This window comes from Pan paniscus, chromosome 6 (assembly GCF_029289425.2).
Source record: "Pan paniscus chromosome 6, NHGRI_mPanPan1-v2.0_pri, whole genome shotgun sequence".
Taxonomy (NCBI): Eukaryota; Metazoa; Chordata; class Mammalia; order Primates; family Hominidae; genus Pan; species Pan paniscus.
The window spans coordinates 159,277,887-159,304,628 of NC_073255.2; the positions used below are offsets into that span (position 1 = coordinate 159,277,887).

At 37.9% G+C, this 26,742-nt stretch overlaps 1 protein-coding gene across 11 annotated transcripts in view; it reads right to left on the reverse strand.

Moving 5' to 3' along the window:
- Positions 1 to 26,742, reverse strand: part of CADPS2 (calcium dependent secretion activator 2) — a 566,720-nt gene that overhangs the window by 87,305 nt on the left and 452,673 nt on the right. For all 11 annotated transcript variants that reach the window (XM_003808627.4, XM_055115340.2, XM_055115339.2 and 8 more), the window contains 2 exons: positions 9,424 to 9,527; positions 894 to 1,050 (listed from right to left, as the gene is read on the reverse strand). In XM_003808627.4, coding sequence (XP_003808675.1) covers positions 894 to 1,050; positions 9,424 to 9,527 — 261 coding nt within the window. The remainder of the gene's footprint in view (positions 1 to 893; positions 1,051 to 9,423; positions 9,528 to 26,742) is intronic.

The following is a 26,742-nucleotide window of genomic DNA, read 5'->3' on the forward strand; positions in this document are numbered from 1 at the left end:
AGAGTTGTTTTATATAGGAATAAAGAGTAGCAGAAGAAAATACATGACAGAAGACAACTGTTGCATTGATCAAAGAGAATGGGTCAGAACCAGAGGTTAGGAGGAGGCAGAGTTCACCTTGGTGCATCATGACAAGAATTTTATTCAGTAGGGAATTAGTGACTCCATGGTCACTTCAAGTGCTGAAACAAAGGTTGTCAGTGGTAACCAAACTTGAGACTAAATGAAACTTAAAAAAGCATCACAGGAAAGGCCTAGGAATCTGTATGTTAAAATCTTGATAAAAAACAGTTTGTTTTGTTTGCTAGAAGACCATCTACCAGAATGACTGTAAAATTTATTATTAAATTGAGAATAAAAGTATCAATAGAGAGCTTTTACATTCTCCTTAATTTCTAAATGTTGAATGAGCAAGTCATACCACACAGCAATGTCTGCCTATCATCTGTACAAATGAACCAACTCTCAGGCCAGCAATATTACCGCAATGGACTTAAGCAGGAGCCTTAACATAACATGATTTCTACAATAATGAATTATTAAGGTCTTTCAGAGATGTAAATGTTCTCAAGTACTTTAGAAATGCCGGCCTTTGAAGATTTTCAGATTCATAAGGTACAATAAAGTTCATAAAGAAGGGTGCCTAGGTTATCAGACTTCAGTGAAGGTAGGAGGATGCAAATGAGAGGACCTTCAGGGCCCATTGGAGTGTGGGAGTCTCCCCGGGCTCCCTTAGTCTCTGGCCTGACATAATCGGGCAGGCTGAGCAAACCTAAATGTTACCCATGCGAGCTCTTGTCAGGCCGGTGCGAGGGCACAGTAAAAATACATTCGCATTCAACATTCTCCCACCCCTCCCCATTTCACATATGAAAGAAAACGCAAATGCTCACTGTCATTTCGGAGGAAATTATTAAGCAGTTGGAAAAGAGGAAAACTATCCCAGGAGTCTTGTGGTTGAGCCTCTAGTGCAGTGTCCATATCCACTGTAAATAAAGCCCAAAATTTCTCTGCATGTTCAGCCAATAAATCAGGCCACCAGGCAAATGCCTACAAAAGGATAAAAACATAAAGGAGAGAAGTAGATTACTTTTTAGAAACATGCACAAGTACTGTGCCAGTTGAAAATATTTTATAACATGTCTTAGTTTCACAAACAGGTATGATAAACAAAATATAATAGTTTTTAACCTGAGAAAAATTTTATAGGTACACATTAAAATCATACATTTGGCACTGATGAATGAAATAGAAAATAGAATTAAAATGTACAAGGACATTTATTCCTTTATAAAAGAAATACACGATTAGTTTACAACATTTAGAACATATATAAAACAAAAAAGAAAAATTATTTGTATCTCATAATTTAAACATATCTATTCTGAATTTTTTGGTGTATTTACTTCCAATATTTCTTTTTTTTTCTGTGAATAGAAACATTAAAACATTTGGTATTACACTTTATAAGATTTTCCTGTGATTTCACTTTTAATATAATAGCATAATCTTCTACTATAAGGATATACTGTTATTTTTTACCAATTACCCTATTAAAATGGCTGTTTTCAATTTTTTGCTATTCTCAATGATAGCGTAGTAAATATTTTTACATAAATATCTTTGAATATAGCACTGATTATTTCCTTTGGATAAACTTCTAATAATTACTGGATTAATGGGTATGCATTTTAGAGTCTTCACACATTGCAAATTGCTCTTTATGAAAAGTGTTTGCTCACATCCATTCTCCATTCAGCAGCCAGTCATCATTTCATTTATTTTTTTGAGACAGGGCCTCACTCTGTCACTTGGGCTGGAGTGCAGTGGGTTGATCTCAGCTCACTGCGACCTCTGCCTCCCAGCTTCAAGCAATTCTCATCCCTCAGCCACCCAAGTAGCTGGGACCACAGATGTATGCCACCATGCCCAGCTAATGTTTTTGTATTTTTAGGAGAAATGGGGTTTTGCTATGTTGGCCAGGCTGGTCTCCAACTCCTGGCCTCAAGTGATCTGCCGGCCTTGGCCTCTCAGAGTGCTGAGATTACTGGCGTAAGCCACGGCACCTGGCTTCAAATATGAATTGGATTATAACAGGAAGATACAAACCACAAAAAAGGGGATTGCAAAATTTTGACACACTATTTTCTTAAGAACTTTCCATGTTTATAAAAATTTCATGTTTCACATTTATAGTAAATATGGCCTTAAAATAACAGATACAAAATAATAATCAGTAACTAAAAAGATTGCCATGTAATTAATTAGCAGATGGTAAAGGCTGACTTAAGGAAGAACAGTGTAGTATAAAATAACAGATTTGAGAGTTGGGGACATTTTAATGCCTGGCTCAATGCTGTGACCAATATATGAATGTGAAAACTGGTTGGGAATGGTATGTATGATGAAAATTGAGCATACTGTTTTTTGCATATATTACCTTTGAATATTTTTTGGTTAAATATGTGATAAAATGGGTATATGACATAACATAAAAACACACAAAAAAGTATACATGATTTCATTACACAGATCTTGCGCCTATCTTTTGTAGCTATAGTGGTGACAAAAGAAGAACCTGAGATTCTCAACTCTGAGTAGAGCAGCACAGAAAAATGCAGTCCTGCAAAGAGACATTTTCAAAATCTCACTTCCAGTTCACAGCCAATATCTTTGCAAAAGGTTAAAATTAAGAAAATAACAGTCATGTTAGTTCAGGTTGTTTCAGGACTCTGAGAAAAATTCCTAAAGGTCTTCTTAAAGTTAACTTGGAAGACAGAGCCAGGATGAGGAATGAAATAAAATGGAATACACTTTTTTTTTTTTTTTCAAAACAGCTTCAGGTTAGCAAGATTTTGCCATCAACTGGAAAATTTCATTGTTTTGCAGAAGTATATATTTATATCTCAAGTTGTACTCCTGATGATGCTATTCTTAATGAATGTAAGCCAATCTGTGATGAATGCCTCTTCTCCTAATGATGGCTAAAGAACGCTTTAAGCAATCACTGTCTTTGAAAAATGAAAGCAACAGTTGCAGTTATTTTGAGAATACAGGGTCTTGTCTACAACCTGTCCCCTTCTCTTTCTTGCCATCCCACCCTGGGTTGGTAGGAAGATGAGGGGCTGTATAATTCCCTCCCTAGGGTATTACTTCCTGTGGGGTGGCTGAGGTTCAACAGCATCAAGGTCTCCACCAGGGAGGAGAAAACCTCCCTCAGAAATGCATCCATCTACAGGGTACTAAACAGAAGTCATGATTATCTGGGTTAAAGTTCTTTTGACTTTAATGCTAAGCCACTAATTAGTGTAAATGAGATGGCAGAGGCAGAAGGCAATGTTTAATTTGCTTAAGAGGGAAATATAAAACAAACCTTGATTTTAAGTCCTTCAGCTTAAAAAACTTACTACTGGCAGGGTGCGGTGGCTCACAAGTATAATCCCAGCACTTTGGGAGGCAGAGGAGGGCGGATTACCTGAGGTCAGGAGCTCGAGACCAGCCTGGCCAACATGGGGAAACCCCGTCTCTACTAAAAATACAAAAATGAGCTGGGGGTGGTGGTGTGCACCTGTAACCCCAGCTACTCAGGAGGCTGAGATAGGAGAATCGCTTGAACCCGGGAGGTGAAGGTTGCAGTAAGCCAAGATCGCGCCACTGCACTCCAGCCTGGGTGACAGAGTGAGACACTGTCTTAAAAAAAACAAAAACAAAAACAAAAACAAAAAACTTATACAGGATTAATAATACAAATAAGCAATACAAATATGTGGCAAGTTGACAATACTTGGAAGCCTTTTTTTTTTTTTTTGTAGTAAATATAGTTTATAACAGTGGCAGGTAAAAATGAACCCTGAACCTAGAAGCAGAGTACTGAGCTTTTGAGCTTAGTGATGATACTTGAGTGATAACGGTCAAATCAGTTCACTGGGTGGATTCTCATTTATTTATCTGCAAATAGGCAATAACAATACTTGCCCTAACCTCTCCCAGTGTTGCTGTGAAAATCAAATAAATATAAAAGTTTATTGCTGTGCAAATGTAATAATTGACTACTGCAATCAGTAATTACAAATATGTGTTGACTACCGCAATCAGTAATTACAAATATGTGTTGAAATTCATATAAATCTTATGTGAGTTTATGTGTTTTAAAAATAATGTCCAACACAAATTAAATGGTGTTTATGTGCCAAGTACTGTTCTAAAGGTTTTATAAACATCATCTTACTTAATCCCCCAAACAATTATTTCAGGTAGATTGTACAATTATCCTTACTTTATAGGTTAGCAAACAGAGATTAAATAACTTGCCCAAAGTCATACAGTTGGTAGATAACAAAGCAATGATTGAATCTAAGTCAGCTGGAGCCTAGAGACCAAGTTCTTACACATACAGTGTCTTCTTAAGGGAGGCATATGGCACACTGCCTATCATCTCTCTCTCTCTCCATCCATCCATCCATCCATCTACCATCAGCAGATCAGACCACTGTTAGTATCTTTTGATTTATGGCCTGATTTCTTTATATCTTTTCTACTTTTTATTAAAACCTGAGGCCTTTGATTACTTTTTTTTTTTTTGAGGTGGACTCTTGCTCTGTCGCCCAGGCTGGAGTGCAGTGGCACAGTCTCGGCTCACTGCAACCTCTGCCTCCCAGGTTCAAGTGATTCTAATGCCTCAGCCTCCCAAGTATCTGGGATTACAGGTGCCCACCACCATGCCCAGCTAATTTTGTATTTTTAGCAGAGATGGGGTTTCACCATGTTCGCCAGGCTGACCTTGAACTCCTGACTTCAGGTAATCCACCCGCCTCAGCCTCCCAAAGTGCTGGGATTACAGGTGTGAGCCACCGCACCTGGCCTTATTACTTTTGCCCTCAAAATATAATAAAAATTTATAACTTAAAACAAAAAAGGAGGATGGCTGCCTAAACGAGCAAGAACAGTGAGTCTGACTTTGAAATATATTTTGTGCCTATTTATTCCCCAAGACAAGATTAGTTTGCAATTCTGTACTTTGTTGATAATCCTAAAGGTTCTGGAGACAATCCAGTGTCTATAGTATCCCCTGCCCCTGCCACACACATACACATATACTCACATACACAGCGACATGATTCTGAGGGCCATATTCTAAAAATATTTAAGTTCTCTTGAGGGACAGACGAATGAACAGGTGACACCTATTGTCTAACTAATCATAAGTTTTTTACAACTTCCGTGATTCACTGATAATCAGGTTCATAAACATAGATATAGCAATAACCAAGTGAGATGATGAGCTGAAAATGCTCCAAAACATGAGAATGTAAAGTATTATCCTCATTCATATATATTATAAATCAGTAAATAATGAACAAACATTTTTGGTAGAGCATTCATGCTCATGCAATTGGTTTTGACAGTCACTGCTGAAATGGGAATTCTACTTCTATACCTGAGCTGTATGCAAGCTACTTGATGGTCATCCTCTTCCAAGATGAGGGACATTTGTTGGTCCAGAGGCTAATATAACTTTAAATTTGAACCCATCCTAAAAAAGATTTATCTCACTGACTATCCAGATATCAACAATGTGTAATTGAGGTCATTTCAACTGCTGAGACTATTGTAATCTAGTTGGTCGACAGGAAATCGATTTTGTTCATGGTCAATTCTTTTGTATAACCACACTTTAGTATATTCCTTAGGCACGCATGCCAGTTGGAGAGGAATAAGGGTACACACAAACAAAAATAAATTAAAAAAATCAAATACCCTTTCTCTTTACATTAGAATCCAACCAGAAGCATAATTTGGTTCAGATACTGATGTTAGGGGAATGCACATATGCACAAATACGTGTGTTGACACTGAACTCTCACTGTCCAGGCTCTTGTTGAAGCCCCCCAGCAAATGAATCAACCATTTGCAGTGAACTGAGAGCTGTCTGCATTGCAAATACCAAATTACTGCCAAACAACCTTCTTGCCCACGGTGGAATGGATTTGGTGGATGACATCGTATTTAAAATATTTTAAGGATCTTAAGTCAATATTTTGCTGTAATAATAAGCAACCAAGTAACGACTTGAGTCGTGCTCATATTTTTCATGATCCCTCCCTCTCAGCCCTTCTACTGATATTCTCCGCACTCCATCCATCCCCCTTAGGCAGAGTCCTTGGAGATATACCAGAGTACAAGGAAGGAAGAGAATGACAGAATGGAAAGGGACATCACCAGGTTTGCATTGTGATCACCACGCTATGCATCTACATCCCTGTTGTGATGCTGTGGTTCAAATCTGTCAGCAGAACTAAGGCAGGACAATCACTCCTGCAATTCTACTTAAATTGCAAAACAGCAATGTGGTTTATTGGAAAATGTCCAGGTCTGGAGCCTGGCCTGAGTCTTCACCCAATCACTCACTAGCTGTGCACCTGTGGTGAGTTGCTCAACTTTCCTGGGTCTGTTTTCTTATCAGCAAAATGGTGTATGTGGAGGGGGGCATACTGGTGAGGGACTATGGCTTTTTCAGCAGGCATCTGACACCTCCTAGCTCTGTCAAAGAAAGTGGCTTTTAGATGGAGAGTTGTCGGATCAGTTTGCCTAAAATATCTGGTCAGAGATGGTCTGGTCACTGAAATGTGGAGACAGCCTTAAAGATTTTCTGGAAAGGAACTTAAACTATCTTTCTAAGGAGAAAACACAGGAATTCTGCAGAAAAGCCTGAGAAGAGAGGTTGAGAGGCCTTCAAAGAGAAGGGAAAACTGCCTGGTAAGTTACTGTCAAAGATCTGAAGGACATGAAACCTGCTTAACTGAGAAATTGTTGAAGGATAGAAACAACCTCTTAGCCCTGTAAAGTAAACTGCCACTGTGGAGAGAGGGAGAATGAAAATAAAAGGAGCTGACATGCGAGCCACTTGAAGGTCTCTTTGAGGCAGATACATTAACCTCCACCAAGGGAGCTGAGCCAGGTGCTCTTTCATGGAGCAAAGGAACTCTAGCTTGAACATCCAGCAAAATAAGTATCAGTGCAGAATGCAGTCCACCAATTCACTCTGGAAGTCAGTCTGGAATCAGACCAATTCACTCCCCAATATTGTTCAGAGAAAACGTGAGATTTTCTGTTTTGCTTTGTTTTTTAAAGGACAAAAAACAACCAAAGACACAAACTAAATATCAACATCCCTTCAGTCATGTTTTACTTAGACAGCCATCAGTAACTATGCAAGCAATTATTAATAATATACACACACAAAACAATATAACAAAAATTAGCACATTCAAAGAAAAACAGACATTCTGTAATTTCAAAGAAAGGACTAATTGGCTATAAAATGGACTACAATCAGAGTAGATTGTGTTTTAAATTCACATAAAAGAGGTATCCTATGCTAATAAAATAGTAGAAATCATTTTACTCACCTCTCTTCCCTGAGGGTTTCCAAGAATTTGGAAGCATTGCAGAGTAGAACAATTGCCATAGTGTTACAAAACATCTTTAAAAAAGGTCATCATAATAGTCCTATATTTCAGTATCTCGTATAGTGATATTTATGAATAATGATTATCTCTATTTAATAAAGTCAACTGTATTTTGTGGATTAGTAAATAAGATATACATTTTAATTGTGTTTGGATACATTATACTTTGACAAGCATTTTAGTGATTGCAAGAAGTATAATTAACATTTAATTTTTAGTTTTTGTAAAATGTTTGAGAATAAAAGATATACCTGTTTTGCTGAAATATATACTGCAATTGAATATCCAATTATTAATAGATTTTTTAATTCAAAAAACCTAACACTCTGACAATAATGCCTTTTAACAAAAGACAAAGACAAAACATACATATATTTTATCACATAATCACTTTCATTGTAACATAGCTGTGTTACCAGCCTAGAAGAGAACCTCCTGGGAATTCATTTCAAATTATTGAAGCAGCTGTTTCTTCAGTTTAAAATAAAATATCCATAACAAGTTCACACATGACAGATGCAAGCTAAAATCTAGATTCCACAGTGTGAGCTAAAAGCAGATGTTTTGAATGATCATATTTATAACCAGATATCATATTTATAACCAGATACAATAAATCTTAGTTACCTATAGTAAGGATTCATGAGTACTCTTTTCTATGAATTGGCTTAAAATGTAGTTCCTGTAGTTTCTTAGATTTTTTAGAACTAGGCTTCATTAAATACAAAAATTCTGTAAACTCATATGTATTTGGTCATTTTTATTCTTGCTCATTTCATGTGCTTCCTCAAGAATAAAAGCACTGTCAGGGCACTGACATTTATTATATTTATTTAATGCTACACATTCTCCCCACCCAACTCAAAGTCAGAAAACTCTTTCATTTTTGTTAACAAACTCATGGCTATTAGAAAGAGTGAGAATTTTAAGTCTCAGAATGAGCAGTTTGCTTGGTGAAAAGCCACTCCAGATCTTTAGTGAATGTTAATATGTAATTAGAACTTTAAAAAATTATAAACAATACAGGTTTGATTAAAACTTAATTCAAAAAAGTGAAAAGTTCGATGTTGAGAGTGAAAGCCTAGAGTTATCAAACATAGGCTTATGATTGTTTTCTACTAAAGTTTTGTTTTATAGTATGTCACAAATTTTCCCCTTCCACGTTAACTTACATTTCTAAACCAAAGCAATCATGGCATAGGGGGAAAAGCACGTGATGCAGCATTGTAAGACGGGTTTGTGTTCTGTCTTTGCCTCTTACCAGTTACACATTTGGACTGAAGGCAATGCAGGTTGATTAATTATAGGACTTTTCTGTAGCCCTTGCTGTTAACTAAATGCACTCAATGTTAACTAAATGCACTCAGTGTTAACTAACTGCCCTCAATGAAAGGCAGGCAAACTATTTATGGAATTATGAGAGAAATAGAGTGAGATTTCTTTCCTTTGTTACTGCAGTCTTGCTATTACCAATGAGACAGCAAATACAGAACCAAAAAAAAAAAAAAAAAAAAGAAAAGCCCAGAGGAAATTACCCCTTAGTTTGGGAAATAAAAATATCTTCTTGCAGAATAGCTCTGAAAGTTGCCTTAGGGTCATTGCAAGCCCTCTTGTGGTCATTAACTTTCCCCCTTCTTCAATAACTGATGAGCTAATTTCTCATGGCACAGATCCCATCAGTGTTTGTTGTCAGGAATAAACATGAAATTATACACACGCACAATTGCTTTGTAATATATAGGAGTTATGTTTTTAGAAAATTCACATATGTTCTCATGTGTGAATGTGCAATGGGATGTACAGTGATGCAGTGAAACACTGCTTATCATTGGTGCTTATTCATTAAATGTTCAGATATGTATCAAGACTATGGGCAGGCCACGTATTCAGTGTAGCCACAACCATGGTGAAGCCTTACATATAGCTTTATACTACAGTGAAAACAGGTCATCACCTCTGCATGATGCTCTTCATTCTGCTGTAAGACTTCTATGCAGAGCTCTGCCAGATGAAGAATCTCTTCCAGCTTTCTAGCAGGAGATGCCTGGTTCATGGTCTCTATACGAAAAAAAATCATAATCATGTTACCTTGAAAATAAAAAGCCAAACATATTTGAAGACATAATGATGAGACTAGAATGTTGAAATAGAATGAGAAATAAGAAATACAAGAAATACAAATGAATACATTATTTAGACAAAAAAAAAAAACAGTTCACCAGATTGCAGGAAATATTTCACCCACAAAGCAATGACAGGGAACTGCAAGTGCTTTGCCATTTAATATATAAGAACAGGTGCATCAGCACATTAGATGCTCAACTTCTGCAACAAACAAGTTATAATTCTCCTCAAGGTCAGCGACACAAAGAGAGCAGATACCACAGTCTTTTCTTTCTCTCTGTATTGTATTATCAGTACAATACCATTCTCACCACATGAGTCATTCCTGGCATTAGCAAAACCCATGCTTTTTTGTTGCTATTTAAATTCCCGGCCTAAAATGTCTATAGTTCATGTTGATCTTAAATTCAAGAAGTACAAAGTCACCTAAAACAACTCTGACAGCTAGCAATTGACTGATTTCCTCCCTATTTCCCAGCCACCATCCCACCCCACCTTTCCAACTGAGGGGGTTGTGGGGGAGGAAGGCAGAAGTGTTCTTTGAAGCTGAAGGTTCTTTCTGCAGTAAGCTGAACTGGTATAAAAAGGAGAGACCACAATACGATTAAGTGCAGTTACCTGAAATTCTGCTACAGAGAAGGCAAAGTAGTTATTTTCTAAGATTCAACAAGCTGGCAGAAATTAAAGAGGCCCTGTGTAATGAAACTGTTTCAAAACAATGTAAAGATCAGTTCCCAATAAGGACATTAAAGATAAATGTTGTCGGGGATTCATAGGCTCTTTCTCTTTGCTCAGCAAGGAGGTTGTGAGGAAAGAAAATCTAATTTTCAGTAAAAGAGATTCTTCTGGGGAACTTAAAGGGCATTTTTTTTTCCTGCAATAGTTTTCCCTTGATTTACTTCTTCCTAAAACCTCAGCCTTAAATTTGGAGGAGACACTTTCATTTGCTCTGTTCTAACGTATTCCAAAGGATGTACAATGATGCAGTGAAACACTGCTTATGATCGGTGCTCATTCATTAAATATTCATTATATACTCACTGTAGCTCAGACACAGTGCAATGTACTGATGTGGGGTTCACATCCCTCAACCCTCAAGCCATATACACTTCCTACTATATTCCCCTACAGAATGGAAAGCCATTGCTCCTCTGTGACAAGGTTCAAAAATTACAGTAATTCTTTTGAAAAATCAGTGTGAAACACCAAATAGTCAAGTGTGCCTACAATGTTGTTGGCTGTAGGAAGTAGAAGGCAGTATGAGACATACTTCCAATCTCAACTCAGAACCAGAAAATCTCTACTGAAAAGATCCATAGACATGAATGATCAAATGTTTCATCTGTTTCATGAACATTTCAACATCCTCAAAGAAGCATGAAGTCAAGGAGGCTCATGACTTTGCATGACAACCTACTTAATTTGGGGGCCGCTCTAGCTGTTCTAATTTTGTCAGGAAGAGAAGGCCCCTAGGAAAAGTTTGGAAGCAACATGAGGCAAACCTATTGGTGATGCAGGAAATGTGAGGGAGGACTGCTGAAAGCAGGTCTAGGGGAGACATCGGGGGAAGGTAAGCCTGAAGCATGGTCTTAGAAATAACAAATGACCTGGGGAGGAGGAGGAGGAATTTTTAGAGAAGAAATACTGTATGACACAGATGAGGTGCATTTTGGAGGAAGGTGGTAATAACAACCATTAGAAATGTTACAGTTTCAGGCGGGCAGATCACCTGAGGTCAGGAGTTCGAAACCAGCCTGGCCAACATGGCGAAACCCCATCTCTACTAAAAATACAAAAATTAGCTGGGCCCGGTGGTGGGCACGTGTAATCTCAGCTACTCGGGAGGCTGAGGCAGGAGAATCGCTTGAACCCGGGAGGCAGAGGTTGCAGTGAGCCAATATCGCACCATTGCACTCCAGCCTGGGTGACAGAGGGAGACTCCATCTCAAAAAAAAAAAAAAAAAGTTACATTTTCTTGAGAGCCAATTATGTGTCAGGCACAAGCCAGGGCGCTTCCCACGTGTTAGCACACACATTTTCCTAACAGCTTTGTTTTTTATTCATGTCACTCACAGATAAGGAAACATGCTCAAAAAGATAAATGCAACAGCTAAAAAGCAGTGAAGGTGAGACTTGAACACGTGGGCTCTTGTACTTGCCTGGCTGGAGTAAGAATGTACTAAGAATGATGGGTGATTACGGGAGACTTTAAGTAAGATAATAAGTAGACTAGATGACTGTATCCTATGAATAACTTGGGGCAAATGTTTCTTAGCAGGGCCTCAGAATAAATTAATTTTAGGAAAATGTATTTTGGTGGTTGCGTCCAACAAGGATTGGTGAAAGTGTCTGATATGGATCCTGCGGGTCTGGTTTAGTAGAATAGTGAACTATGGAAAGATGATAGTAGGAATAGAAAAGAAGGGAAAGATGCACAGACACTCCAAAGGAAGAATTTGTGAGCCATTGTTGAGTGGCTAGAATTTGCAGGCCAGAGAGGAGTATGACTCTGAGGTTTGGAGACCTCATGGCTCAGAGAATGATGATGTATGGTTGATAAAGTTAGGCAATGGGTCTTCAATGGACCATCCCATATATTTTAGCACTAACTACATTGCCACATAAGTGTGATTTAAAATAAGTTAAATATTCTAAACTAAAAAAAATTGTGCATTGTAAAATCTACAAACATGCAGAGTTAGGCTATCTGAATCTTTGCCTGACAAACTGCTACTCTGCTTCAAGATTCTACTTTAATGCTACCTTAAAATTGGACCTTCTCAGAGTTCTGGGTCTGAATGAGTTGCTCCTCTCTCTGAGTTCCCCTATTACAGGCTCATGAGTCTGTTGCTAAACTGTACTAGACCAAAGTCAGCAACTGAGTCTCATTCATATAGTTATCTTGTGCAGGCTTTGGACCATGGCAGGTATTTAATGAATGTTTACTGAGAATGCAGCAGAATAATTATGGGAGGAAAAGGATGTTAAAAAATTCAATCAATACCCCCAAATTTTTAATTTTGCATGCGATTGCAAAGAGCTCATCTGTATCTAATACATCAAGGGTGGATAAGAGAGCATGCTCACGATAAAATGCAGCTGTAGTCTGAGAACACTTCTCAAATAACTGACAAATGTTTAGTTCTGAAATTCTTAAAGAAAAAGCTTTCTTCAGAAACAAAAACTGTCAGAAAATGTCTTCAAAATAACTTTTAAGCCTCAAGAGCATATCACTTATCTTTCTTAATTTCTCCATTTTTAGATGAAGAGTATTAAGTTTGGGAGTCAGAGGGTTCTTGAACCCCTTAAATTATGTACTAATTTTTGTATGTAGAGGCATTTTTGGGGTGGGGGAGAAAGACCGTATCTTTCATCAGATTCTCAAAGTTGTCTATAAACCAAACAGATGCTAAGAAGCACTGAACCAGATAATTTCTAAAATTACTTCTAGCTGAGGCAATCTATGCCTCCCATAAATATTGCACTTATATATTGCATTATATTATTTCAATGGACTCATATATGTGTATAACATGTTTTTCATAAAGAGAAAGGAAATAAAATTTATTTATGTATCAAAGATTAGAAATTTATTTCTCCTACATACTTCAGTGCTAGGGACTAGCACTATTTGAATCTTTGCCTAACTCTGCATGTTTGCACATTTTACAATGCACAATATTGTTTCAGTTTAGAATATTTAACTTATTTTAAATCACTGAAGTATATAGGAGAAATAAATCCTGCATACTCTTCTGAATCCTCAGAAGCATTCTGCAAATTAGATAATCATGATCCTCCATTTCCAGAGTCTTGGAGAGGTTGAAAGTGTCTGAGGTTATACAGTTTGTTGCTGGCTGAGATGACATTAAAATCTTACCTCTGATGTCATACAGACAGAAATAATATTACAATGACTTGAATTACTACAATTCTTTTTCATTTTCAACTTTCTGAATAAAAATCACACACAAATGCCCCCACTCCACATCTTTAGCCACAAGTATGGAATAATAGAAAGGAATCACAGAACCAACCTCAGAACTTATTATATGTGAATCTTTCAAAATCAGCTATTACATGTGACACTATCTTAAGTACAAACTCTGAGAGTACCCTGTGTTCTAGTGAAATTTAAAAACATTCTAAAACATTTATTCTTTCTAGATTAAATTTATTGAGGATCAAAACTTTGTACTTGAACATAATAGCCACTCTAATACTTTAAATAGATAGCATTTTTGTCAAGTACTCTGTGTATCCCGTCTCTGGTTTCACCCATTTGGCTAAGGCCAAGAAGTTTAATGCATTCTACAGTCATAATTCTATTAGATAACAAGGTTATCAATAGCTCCATTAAAAAGCCGAACATTGGGAATATTTGAGAATTCTTCCTTAAAATGTTTTTTTCACTCATTTTGTAACATTTCCAAAGCATTACAGATGGCTCTATATCCTTCAAGCTTCACACCAAATTGCTGATTGTTGTAATACATTTCAAACAGTGACATTTAAAACAAACATGCCAAAAGTAGCAAAGTTGCTTGATGAATTTCAATGCATTGTTCTTGGCTATGATTCTTCTTTGCTCTGGAACACTTTTGGTTTTCTGTAACACTCCTTGGCTCATTGAAACAATTCATTTTTAATTATACCTCCATACATTTAAGAAGAGATCCTACTGGGAAAGGGGAGGGAGGATGGAAAGATGTAAAAAGACAGCTCGACTGTTTGCTTTGGTAGGATTTCATTCTACTCCATGGCTTAGAAAGGGGCCTATCTCCTGGCACACTGGACTGGGCTGCCTCCCTTGCTGCTATTCCCTGTCAAAGTCCCTGTGATGGATGCACAGTGATGCTCATGGTGAAGCTTATACCAGGATGTGGGAAGAAGACCAGTGAGATACCTTCCTTTTTATCCATATATGATATGTAGTAATTTGTCATGCTTTGACCTTAACTTTAAAATTTTTTAAATTGATGAAAAAGTATTTGCTAATAACCCTACGTGATGATTTATGTATATATTATGTAACAATTGTCACAAATTAATTTTGATGAGAGATTTTAAATGTCCTCACCTCCACTCACCATGATCTTAAATTTAATGAGCTGATTGTATCTGTACTTGCAGCTAAACAATAAATAGTGTTGAAGATGGTGTTAGATTGAAGGACTATGGAAATAATTCCATTCCAATACTGCCCTATCTTCTTCCCTCCTTTGCATCTAGGCCATGATGATCAGCTAGGGAGCATGAAAAAATAATTCCTGTATATGCATTCATTTCTTCTTTGGTTTTTAAACTCCTCAGATTCCGTGGCCCTGAATTTGATTCAACAAACATTTTATTCCATGTAAGGTACTTCGCTAGCCACTGAGGGGATACAATGATTAAAAAGACATTATTTCTGCCTTCAAAGAATTTACATATATCTCTTTCTAACCAGATTATAAGGTAGAATATGGCAACCTATAATCCATTTCTGGTCAACATAAAGAAGATCTGTTATAAAGTCTGTAAAGAGAGTGAATTAAATGTAAGCGGTATGTAAGAACAGGGTTACTAGCTTGCAAGAAATAGGATCAAAGATGCATCAATAAGAAGGCTTTAAATTGCTGTGTATATCATATGGAGTTTTTCAGAATGAAATTATTGTGGTGGGTATGTGTTCGAGTTTAGAAAGCTAGCAACAGTCCAAAGTGGAAGTCTTTCACCTCTTCCCCCTCCCATTCAGAGAAAAGCATTCACTCACTCCTCTGCTTCTTCCCTCTCCAGCTAATGACTATATATCAGATGGATAATGAAAAAGTCCTGACGTTCAGGAGATGGCTGAGGTGAGAAACACAAAAATCTTCATAAGGGACTATAGGGATAATTTCAGAAAATCAGAAAAGAGGTGTGGAAAAAGGGAGAAAATGGGAAAATATCCACTATCCAGTGAAACAAGGGAAAGGAAGGACTATAGTTTGGCAATAGCAGGGATATGAGCACAAGGAAGCAGTCACCTGGGGCACTCTCTGAAGTGAGGCCCAAACAGCGAGGCTTTACCTTGAGAGCTTGTAAAGAACAAGGACATTACGGCCAAAGGCACAGCATCTAATTTCTTCTACGTGGAACCCCAAATGTCAGCCAGTAACAAGGACTGTCAGCCTACTCTTGTGGACTGCTTGCTGGCAAAATTATCTACCATTAGGCCCAGCTGAAGAAATGGTGGAATGGATCCTTCCTTTTCCCTCTCCCCACTAAAGGAGATAGTGATTGATCCCCTAGCTGCTCCCCCTGCAGAAAAGCAACATTACATTACACACTCTCACACACATATACACAATGCTTTGGGCACATAAACAAATTGTTCTAATTACAGAGATCAGAAAATACTCTATCTTAGGTAACTCATCAATGTTAGATGCCTTCTGTTCATTTATAAACCACAATCCCCTGGCCAGGCACGGTGGCTCATGCCTGTAATCCCAGCACTCTGGGAAGCTGAGGTGGGTGGATCACTTGATATTAGGAGTTCGAGGCCAGCCTGGCCAACATGGTGAAACCCCGTCTCTATTAAAAAAAAAAAAAAATAGCCTGGCGTGGTGGCACACGCCTGTAATCCCAGCTACTTGGGAGGCTGAGGCAGGAGAATTGCTTGAACCCGGGAGGCAGAGGTTGCAGTGAGCCGAGATCGCGCCACTGCACCCCAGTCTGGGTGACAGAGTGAGACTCCGTCTCAAAATAAATAAATAAAAATAAAAATAAATAAACCATAAGTCCCTTTAGTCTACCTTAGCTAGCCAGGGAATTTCTACTGGATCCCCAGTCTACTCTAATTTGAATCTTAACTCTGATATCAACATTCTCCCTCTTTGCATAGTACAGACTGATGACTCAGTTGGAAAGTCTAAATTTTTATCTAGATTTTCTGACCCTTCCTCCAGCTCTGGCCATAGCAACCTGTGGTAAGTTACATGGTGCCAAAGTCTAGGGCAAGTAGGCTCCAGGAGGTCAATCCTGGCCACATCTCAATACTTATAGGTTTTCTTATTCCAAGATAAGAGAGTGGGAAATTAGGTACTTCCTTGCCCATTAAAAAAACAACCCATTCCTGTCCCTGCCATCTGTCTGCCAGTTTTTAGAACTTGTGGCTAGGTGCACCTAAGGAACTTTTGGACTCAGTACCCTAAAGGAGATAGTATACAACTTTGTAAGAAGACTGCCTCAAAATCTGGGGGTGAGGTGGTTCCCAAAAGCCAACTTACTTTTTCAGTTCTTTAGGGTCAACTGGCCAATAATTGCTCCACTATCTGTGACATCGCTAAGATGTGGCATTGCCAACTAATGAAAGAAAATGAGGAATCATTGACTCTCTCCTGGTTTATCTGACTGAAACCCAAATGATATTATGGTTCCACAGGTGTTGGACTATGTACTGCTTTCATCAATGAATGGAGTACCTTCAGTATAGATCTCCATTTCTTGGCTTAAGCATGCATCAGAATCACCTGGAGGACTTGCTAAAACACAAATTGCTTGGCATCATTCCGAGTTTCTGATTCAGTAGGTCTTGGATGAGTCCCAAGAATTTGCATTTCTAACAAGGTGCCAGGTGATGCTCATGATGCTGGTGTAGGGAATGCACTTTGAAAACTATCAGTAGTTACGAAAAACAAAGTTAAAAAACAAAGGTGACCTATGTAAACTTTGATTATTTCCTCCTTTCCCTGAAATCAAGCTATACTTTTATGTAAACCTCATTTCAGGTAAAAGGTGACTTTTTCTGCAGAATCTGAACTGATTGCCAGATAGGATAGTGTCCACATTTGGGCAATCCTATATATAAATGAAAATAATTAATCCAGGATGGTATAGCCTCCTGATAGGTATTTAAAATCCACACAAATACTAATGCCACATTTGTTGGAAAACAATAGGTCTGTGGCCTCCTAATTCCATGGCTTCCTTTGGGACCAACTCATTTAATGACCCTGCCATTTAAAGTAAGAGTTGCAGTTAATATTCCCCCGGAATTAACCATGCTAATAATATAGTGCTTTGGAATAATTGTTCTGTCATCACAGTCACATTAACTACTTTACCTAGATTATCTTTCGCATCTGTAAATTCATTGTAAGCCAATGGCCAGCTGTTGAACAAAGGAGAATTGGCCACTAGAGTATAGACCAATGACAGCTGGGCTGAATCCAAACTGAGCAGTCTCCATAAGCCAACAGTAAGTGCTGACCCATGACTGGTGAGCCATAAAATGTCAGATATGTGTGAGGTAAAAGTCAGTGACTCTGTAAGACTATCTTGGGGTGGAATATTGAGGCATAATCTCCTCTAAAGATCTTAAAGAGATGATAGTGATGGAATTACAGAGAATAGATTACTAGAACCCACAAGCAAAAATTAATATTTGGTTTATCATTTGTCACAGGCTTCTATTCTTACATGATTTATAAGAGGCGGGAAACACATTTGGCCCAATTTGAGTTTTATTAAAGTTGTCTTTTCATTGAGACCTTGGCTCTCCCAAAGTTTATGAAGTAAGAAAAGCTAAGATCTCACAGGGACGAATATATCTACAGCATTGCTGGCTGCAAAGACTATGAAGGCTTGAGGGAGAAGAAAGTTTTCTATGCTGTCTACTTACTTTGCTCTGGATAGCTCTGGATATAACTGTGTTATAGGATTTTAATGAGAGCATAAAATTTTTCCAGTGGCAATTTTGCCAGCTAATTGTGTAATAGATTTTTTTTTAAAAATTATTTTTTTGGACAGGGTCTTGCTCTGTCACCCAGGCTGGGGTGCAGTGGCGTGATCACGTCTCACTGCAGCCTCGAACCCCCAGGCCCCAGGCCCAAGCAATCCTCCCACCTCAGCCTCCTAAGTAGCTGGAGGAGTGCACCACCACGCCCAACTAATTAAGTTTCTTTTTATACAGATGGGGTCTCACTATGTTGCCCAGGCTCATCTCGAATTCCTGAGCTCAAGTGATCCATCTTTATCAGCCTTCCAAAGTGCTGGGATTACATTCGTGAGCCACCATACTCAGCCATACATTTTTTTAAAGATTGATCTTTGCTGGGTGCCATGGTTCACGCCTGTAATCCCTGCACATTGGGAGGCCGAGGTGGGTGGATTGCTTGGGTTCAGGAGTTCAAGACCAGCCTGGGCAACGTGGCGAAACCCTATCTCTACCAAAAAAAAAAAAAAAAAATTATCCAGGCATGGTGGTGTGTGCCTGTGGTCCCAAGCTACTCAGGAAGCTGAGGGTGGAGGATCGTTTGAGCCCACCTGGGAGGCAGAGGCTACGGTGAGCCGTGATTGCACCAGTGCACTCCAGCCTGGGTGACAGAGTGAGACCCTGTCTCAAAAAAGACTGTTCTTTAGCCATGTCATATACACAATATATGTGTATATACACATATACACATTCAGTAGCTGAAACTGATGAATAGTCCCCTCCCTGGTGTGTTGTTCTTTATATATACATTGTATCCATTTTTTTCTAAATATTATTCAAATTCAGAAACTTAAAATCAAACACTGAATCACATAAAGTCTATAGCATCTTTAGTATCATGCCTATTCCTTCCTGTTTTTTAATTGCACTTACCTAATACATTCTTTCCATGTCATTTGTTTTATTCATCAAAGGAGGACCAACATGCCTCCACTCTCATTTCCTGCCTGACCCTTGCTTTAACTCTTTTTTCCATACTCAAGGAGAATGCTTGCCTGTGAACAATGGGGATACAGGCAAGGCAGAGCACAGCAAGGCACAAAGATGAAGATGGTCTGTTCAGTGGGCAATGGCAGGGGACAGGGACTCCAGAGACTTGCCAGCTGCAAGGCAATCGAAGGAGAAGGAAAGAGAAGATATTTGGAGACAGTAACCACAATATGAAATATAACATTTGAAAAGATTTGCAGCCTTGGGTGATGAGAAATGAGTCAAAAGATCTCGATATCTGCATGTATGTCTTTGTTTCCTTTGATACATAATCAAGGTCTTCTAGGGCATGCTAAGATTTAGAGAAAGTCTCCCAATTGGCAAGTGTAAAAGACCAGGTTTACAGAGTAGGGTTGGGCTTAGTGCCACTTTGAATATTTCTACAGCTCTAACATCACAAATTTGCCAGTCACTGTGAATGTGTGTGCATGCATTGATGCCTCATGGATATTTTAAAGGGCTCCTCTTTGAAATTAAAATATAAATGTGTGTGTGTGTTTTAAAAAGCTTAAATTAGGCCTTTTAATTTATTGCTTGAAACTATATGGTCACTTAGCTAGGGCCTACAAGTAATGAACCCTTCTTAATTTGCCAAACTATTTCATCTGTGCAGTCTTTGGGTACTTATAAACCCTGTTGATAAATACAGAGGTAGAAACCTGTCAGTTTTCATCACTCTAGTTTTGTACAATTGGAAAAGACTTTTTCATACATGTAACCTACTCAGATTAACAAGGTGCCATGAAAGCCATGCTGCTATGTCTCTTGGTGTACCTGTTGGCACCTGTTAGTAAGTAAATGAGAGGTCACCAGTAAGTTGCTTTCAAATTCAGTCTCTGGAGATTGACAAATTCTATAAAATTGCTTGCGAAAGGAAGAAGCCTTGTTATTTCAAGACTGCATTTATTTATCTGTGAATCCCATTCTATATAAAAGTAAAAAAACAACAAGTACGTGACACACTGTCAAGTGAGCTGAGCAAACTGACATCTTTCTTGAGACCTTTTAGAAAACAGGTGTTGAACACTTGTAATGAGATTTCCATGCATCTTCAGAGGAAGTAGGAAAGATTCTAGCAAGAGCTGTTCAGAGTGTTACAGATCATGGCCAAGGAAATAATTCCAAATAAGGAACAAACTGAAGAAGACATTACATAAATGCCATGTGTGCGTGTGTGTGTGTGTGTGTGTTTTAACTTTTTCTTTTTTCTTTTCTTTTTTAGAAGACACATATCCACCAGACAGAAGTATTTTGAAGTATATAATTTTTCCAGATCCTGGGGAATCTGGGATATATTTAATTAACTATTTCTGAACCGTTATCTAAGTGTTTTATTTATTTCTATGTAGAAAGTGAACTAAAATGGGGGCACGCTATGTTTTATAAGAAAGCTAAAAATTTTGTTTTAACTCAGATACTAGACAAACTTGGAAAATCATCTAAGAAGTGAGAAAGTGAAAATAACCATTGGGGATAATTACAATAAAGAGTACTAAATTTATAGTGGTATTTTCTTCATTGCATTTAGATCTAAAATCTCTCTGGAGATCAAGTTTCTATTAGAGAGGAACTGAGTTCATCTGTATTCATTAAATAAGCCCATCTTTCAAATAACACTTCCCAAACACTGTATCATTTTACCACTGATTTGTCTCCCATGTTTGCTATAGATGAAGTATATCAGGCTCTCATTTATAGATGGATCTGACCCTATGCTTGTAATCGTCTGCCGGATCATGGGCTTTGGTGATGGCTTTGTAACTTGTCTTAGATAACACTTTTTTTTTTCTAAGTTGACTTAGTTATTCAGTATACTTTATTTAAATTTTAAGGTAAATTTATCAAGTTCTTTAAAAAACTAGAATTTTGATAGATACTGCAATGAATTTATAGATTAATTTGAGGGAAGAATTTATATCTTATATTATTAAGTCATCCCTCCTAGGTCATGGAATAGCTCTATCTCTATCTAGATTACTTTCTATGACTTGTGAGTTTCAAAATTTTCTTCATAGAGGTCTATAAAGTTTCGCATGTTTTTATCAAAGCTAATTCCTGGATACCTTACAGTTTGGTTGTTACTGTGAAAGTTATCTCATTTTTGTTAATATTTTTTAGCTAGTGGATTGATGGAGTGGAGCAGTGGTTCTCAATGTGTGGCCCATGGACCACTGGGAAGACCACCTAAAACCTTTCAGGGATCTGCAAGATCAAAATTACTTTCATAAATAATACTAAATGTTTTTGCCTTTTACATCCTGTTGACATTTACACTAACGGTGCAAAAGCAACAGTACGTAAAAATCATCATTGCCTTAGCATGAATCAAGGCTGTGGTTGCAAATCATAATTGTCATTGTATTCTTTAACACCATGCACTCAAGTAAAAGAAAAAGCCAGTATCATATAAAGCTGTACTTGATGAAACAGCAAAAATATTACTTTGATTAAACCTCTGCCCTTGAGTGTATGTGTATACATATACATATATATACACATATATATATACATATACACACACATATATACGCATATATATATACATATACACACACACACACATATATATATATATATATTTTTTTTTTTTTTTTTGAGATGGAGTTTTGCTGTTGTTGCCCAGGCTGGAGTACAGTGGCACAATCACGGCTCACTGCAACCTCTGCCTCCCAGGTTCAAGCGATACTCCTGCTTCAGCCTCCCGAGTAGCTGGGACTATAGCCATGCACCACCATGCCTGGCTAAGTTTGTATTTTTTTAGTAGAGATGGGGTTTCTCCATGTTGGTCAGGCTGGTCTCGAACTCCTGACCTCAGGTGATCCGCCCACCTCGGCCTCCCAAAGTGCTGGGATTACAGGCATGAGCCACTGCACCCGGCAGAGTATACATTTTTAAATAGTATGTGTGACAAAATGGGAAGTTTGCCTAAAGCACTTTTGCATATTGAAGTACAATGAATGACTGTCTCAAGGAAAAGCATTTGTGTGACTATTTGCATCCAGGGCATCTCTCCTCCCCACACTTACAGAATCATTTTTGGTAGAAAAGAGTACTGACAACGTATAGTTATTCAGAGTTGGCTATTTGGCAGACATTTTCTGAGAAAACAAAAGAATAAAGTAAACATGTCACTTTAAGAAAAACAACCAGTGTTTGTTACCACAATGCTATTATTAGAGTCTTCAAGGAAAATTAGAATTTTAGAAAACTTGTATCTGTTATAAACTTGATAGCTTCTCAATACTTTAAGATGTTTCTGATGAGAAGGGTGATATTAAAAGTGGTGATATTTTTGATATAATACTTGCGAATATAGGGATAACTCACAAAACCAATATTTTCCAAATAATACGTGAAGTTGAAAAATCATGCACACACACAGCTTTTTTTTAAATATATATCACAAAACTAAGTTTCAATTTGGTCCCTATCCAGGTGATCACACATACTAGATCAGTATAGCTCAAGCAATGAGTTTTTACAAATCATACATGTATTGCTTTATAAACTAAAACCTTGAACAAATTTATAATTTCCTAAATATTCTAAAGAAAAAGACAACAGGTTACTGTCTTTGTTTTAAAGCAAACAATTTGTATCTAACAATTTGTCCCTCATCAACAGGTGACTTAGAAGCAGAAATGGTCACAGAGGTTTTACTTTCAGGCCAAGTTCTCATTATCCAAGCCACACTGTCCAAAAAGCTGAATGGAAATTCTTTAATTACCTGTTCAATTCTTTTTAGGGTGAGGATTCAGTTTAAGATACAAATTACTTTTTGCCATTGTCGGTGCCTATGGGAACATGAAATTTCAGGTCTATTATTTAGGTGTCAGAAACTTCAGTTCATGGGGATAGACCATACTCAAAATTCAAATTAACTTCCTAAGGACCCACATAAAACTCTTATCAGAGAAAATTGTTATATCATCTTAGAAATATTAGTAAAAATTATTCACCATTAACAAAAAATTGCCACAAACTGTGCAGTTTTTTTTTAATCAACACATGGCCTCTAGACACAAACATTCTTAAGTAGAACAGATTTTATTTATTACTTATTGCTATCGTGTACAATGGAGTGTTAAATTAAAACACCACCCAGATGACACACACATCCTAATGACATAAGGACTGCCACAGTACAACTTCTCCTCTCAAAGACAGTAGGCAGTCTGGGCCTCTGGGAAAGCATCTCTACCCCCATTCAACTGAGGCTCTGAAAATAAGAACACAGGGGTTAAACCTGGGAACCTGGCAACTAGAAGGCCAAGAAAAATCCTCACCTCCCAAAGACTTTGCTTATTCATTCCATGCTACCTTTTGTTCAGGGCACCTCCACATTTCTAGGTTCACCATAAGCCTAGGTACCAAGTCTATGCAAAAGATCTCATGTCCAGGCAAGTCCTAAGGAGCAGTCTCCCCTTTTATATCTTAAATCACAATATGCTATATAATTTTCAGGAAACAGTAGGAACTGTTATCAAATGTATGACTGCGCTCTTGTCTGTGAGAAAGTCTTTGAACCAAAGAACAAATTGATTCTTCTTTTAAAATAATATCTAATTTGCATCAACAAGGCACATGATTTAAAAAACAATTAGGAAACATGATGCTTCAGTGTTATCTCTGCATGCCAGAATTATAAGTAAAAAAAAGATCTCACTATTATTTAGCTAGTAGGTTAGTGATAAAATTAAAGCAAAGGAGAAAACTAGTTGATTTTTAATAGGGTAAGTCAAAGATTTCTTAACACAAAAGAGGCAATTCAATGAAATGGTAGCATTTTATAACCCCAAGATTAAAAACAGCTGCTTTCTAGAAATGTCCAGTTTTCAAAATAACTGTTTCTATGAAACATGCAAATAATTCCCAAGAAAGAAAGAAGACATTTAGAGGGAAGTCCTTTGTTTTATTTAACCCATTATGAAATTTAAAAATCCTTTTATTCTGCAAATTTGTGCTGCCAGTGGAGAATTGGAAGAATTCCCAATGGAAGAGAACTATGATGATGGAAGAGAACTATGAGTCACAATTAAGCAGCACACTGAATTACAAAAACAATCAAAACAGGCTAGATTACTGGGCATTGTTAATGTAACTGCCATCTATAACCTCTGGCTTCTCTGATCCAGCATTAGTGCTTCCCCCACTTCTTCCTGCCGTGATAAGAGCAAGAAATTATGGCTTAATTTTTCCAATCCTGTTATTTTAGTGTTAGTTTTTGCCCTAAATTTTAATTATTCAGTAATTGGTTTGAAAGACTTTTTGCAAGCCAGCTTGCCAGTTTATGGATGTTCTTTCTGCTATTATGTAGCTTGATAAATTCATTTGTTTATCCAATAAATATTTACTGAGTACCAAATATGTGCTGGGCACATCTCTTGGCACTGTGGATAAGAAGTTGTTAAAATGCAAAATCGTCTGTCCTCCTGGAACTAACATTCTAGGACAATAAGTGGGATGAATGCACTATACATTGTGTTGGTTATAATAAGCGCTGTGGAAGAAAATAAAGCAGGAAAGGGGGATAAATCTTCTGGACTGGGGGTAAGTTTTGCAAATTTGAATCACTTTCAACACCTGACATCGTGAGGAATGTGGGGAAAAATAAACAAAAAGATTTTAGCCCAGTGCAAATTTAACTAGACAAGCTCGTCAAGGGCGGGGAGTGTAAGAAGAGATCAACAGACAGATAGTGGGCTCTGAACCTCCCACTTACTAGCTATGGGACTGTAGACACACTATATAACCTCTCAGGTTCAGTTTTCTGAGAAGAAGTAATAATAATGATACTATTTATTGCAAGGCATTGTCTTAAGAAGTAAATTGAGTTGCCTGTAATCCCAGCACTTTGGGAGGCCGAGGTGGCTGGATCACGAGGTCAGGGGTTTGAGACCAGCCTGGCCAGCATGGTGAAACCCCGGCTCTACTAAAAATACAAAAATTATCCGGGAGGCAGAGGTTGCAGTGGGCCGAGATCGTGCCACTGCACTCCAGCCTGGGTGACGAAGCAAGACTTCATTGGGGGCGGGGGTGGGGGTGGGGAGGGAAACAAAGAAGTAAATTAGTTGATACATCACATATAAAGTGCTTAGAATAGTGCCTGGTATATAAGCATTTTCTCTTTTTACTAAATAATTATCATTATTTTTGGAAAGAGTGGCTTTTATTAATATTAATCTTTGGCTTTTGTGATGCAGCTGAGGTGTTTATCATAAAATGTCATTACTTTGAATCAGTCTTGGAGGCATGGCAGCCAGTGAAAAGAATGTGAAGAGGGCTCTGGTGTCTGAGAGATGCGAGTATGAATCTCATGTCTGCTCAGTTTTAATGGCAACAGCAGGACCTTGTGCAAGTTAACGCTTTTTTTCAGAAGTCTCAGTGAACTCTCCATAAAATACCTATTTTGTAGAGCTATTTAAGCAACTAATGAAGCAGTATAAATAGAAAGCCTTTGGGACAGGCCAGGCACTGTGGCTCATGCTTGTAATCCCGGCACTTTGGGAGGCTGAGGCTGGTGGATCACCTGAGGTCAGGAGTTCAAGACCAGCCTGGCCAACATGGTGAAACCCCATCTCTACCAAAAATACAAAAAATTAGCCAGGCTTGGTGGCAGATGCCTGTAATCCCAGCTACTTGTAAAGCTGAGGCAGGAGAACCACTTGAACCCGGGAGGCGGAGGTTGCAGTGAGTTGAGATTGTACCAGTGCACTCCAGCCTGGGCAACAAGGCAAGACTCTGTTAAAATAAAAAAAAAAAAAAAAAGAAAAAAAGAAAACCTCTGGGACACATAGGCAGTCAGTAGATGACAAAATTATGATGAATTTTGGGTATAGCTTTACTCTTTTCTAGAGGGTATAAACTGAGGAAAATTATTAGAATGCTCAAGAGACTACAGTGTCAAAGTATTATCAAGCCATTTGAGTTCTTTAGTTCTTTCACATGTAATTGATATTTTCATTGTTACCCACTTTTAAAAGCATCACCCCACCAAGAACATTTACAAGGTAACCCTGCTAGGTTACCTTGCTACCAAATGCAAATAACATGATATAACTAATATATATAATATATTTTTTGGAGACAGGGTCTCCTTCTGTCACCCACGCTGGATTGCAGTGGCACAATCATGGCTCACTGCAGCCTTAAACTCCTAAGTTCATGCAGTCCTCCTGCCTCAGCCTTATGAGTAGCTGGGACTACAGGTACACGCTACTATACTTGGCTATTTGAGGCGTGTGTGTGTGTGTGTGTGTGTGTGTGTGTGTGTGTGTGTGTGTGTGTGGAGATGGGGTCTCACTATGTTTCCTAGGCTAGTCTTGAACTCCTGGGTTCAAGTGATCCTCCTGCCTCAGCCTCCCAAAGTTCTGGGATCACAGGCATGAGCCACCATGCTCTCCCTGGAATATAACAACA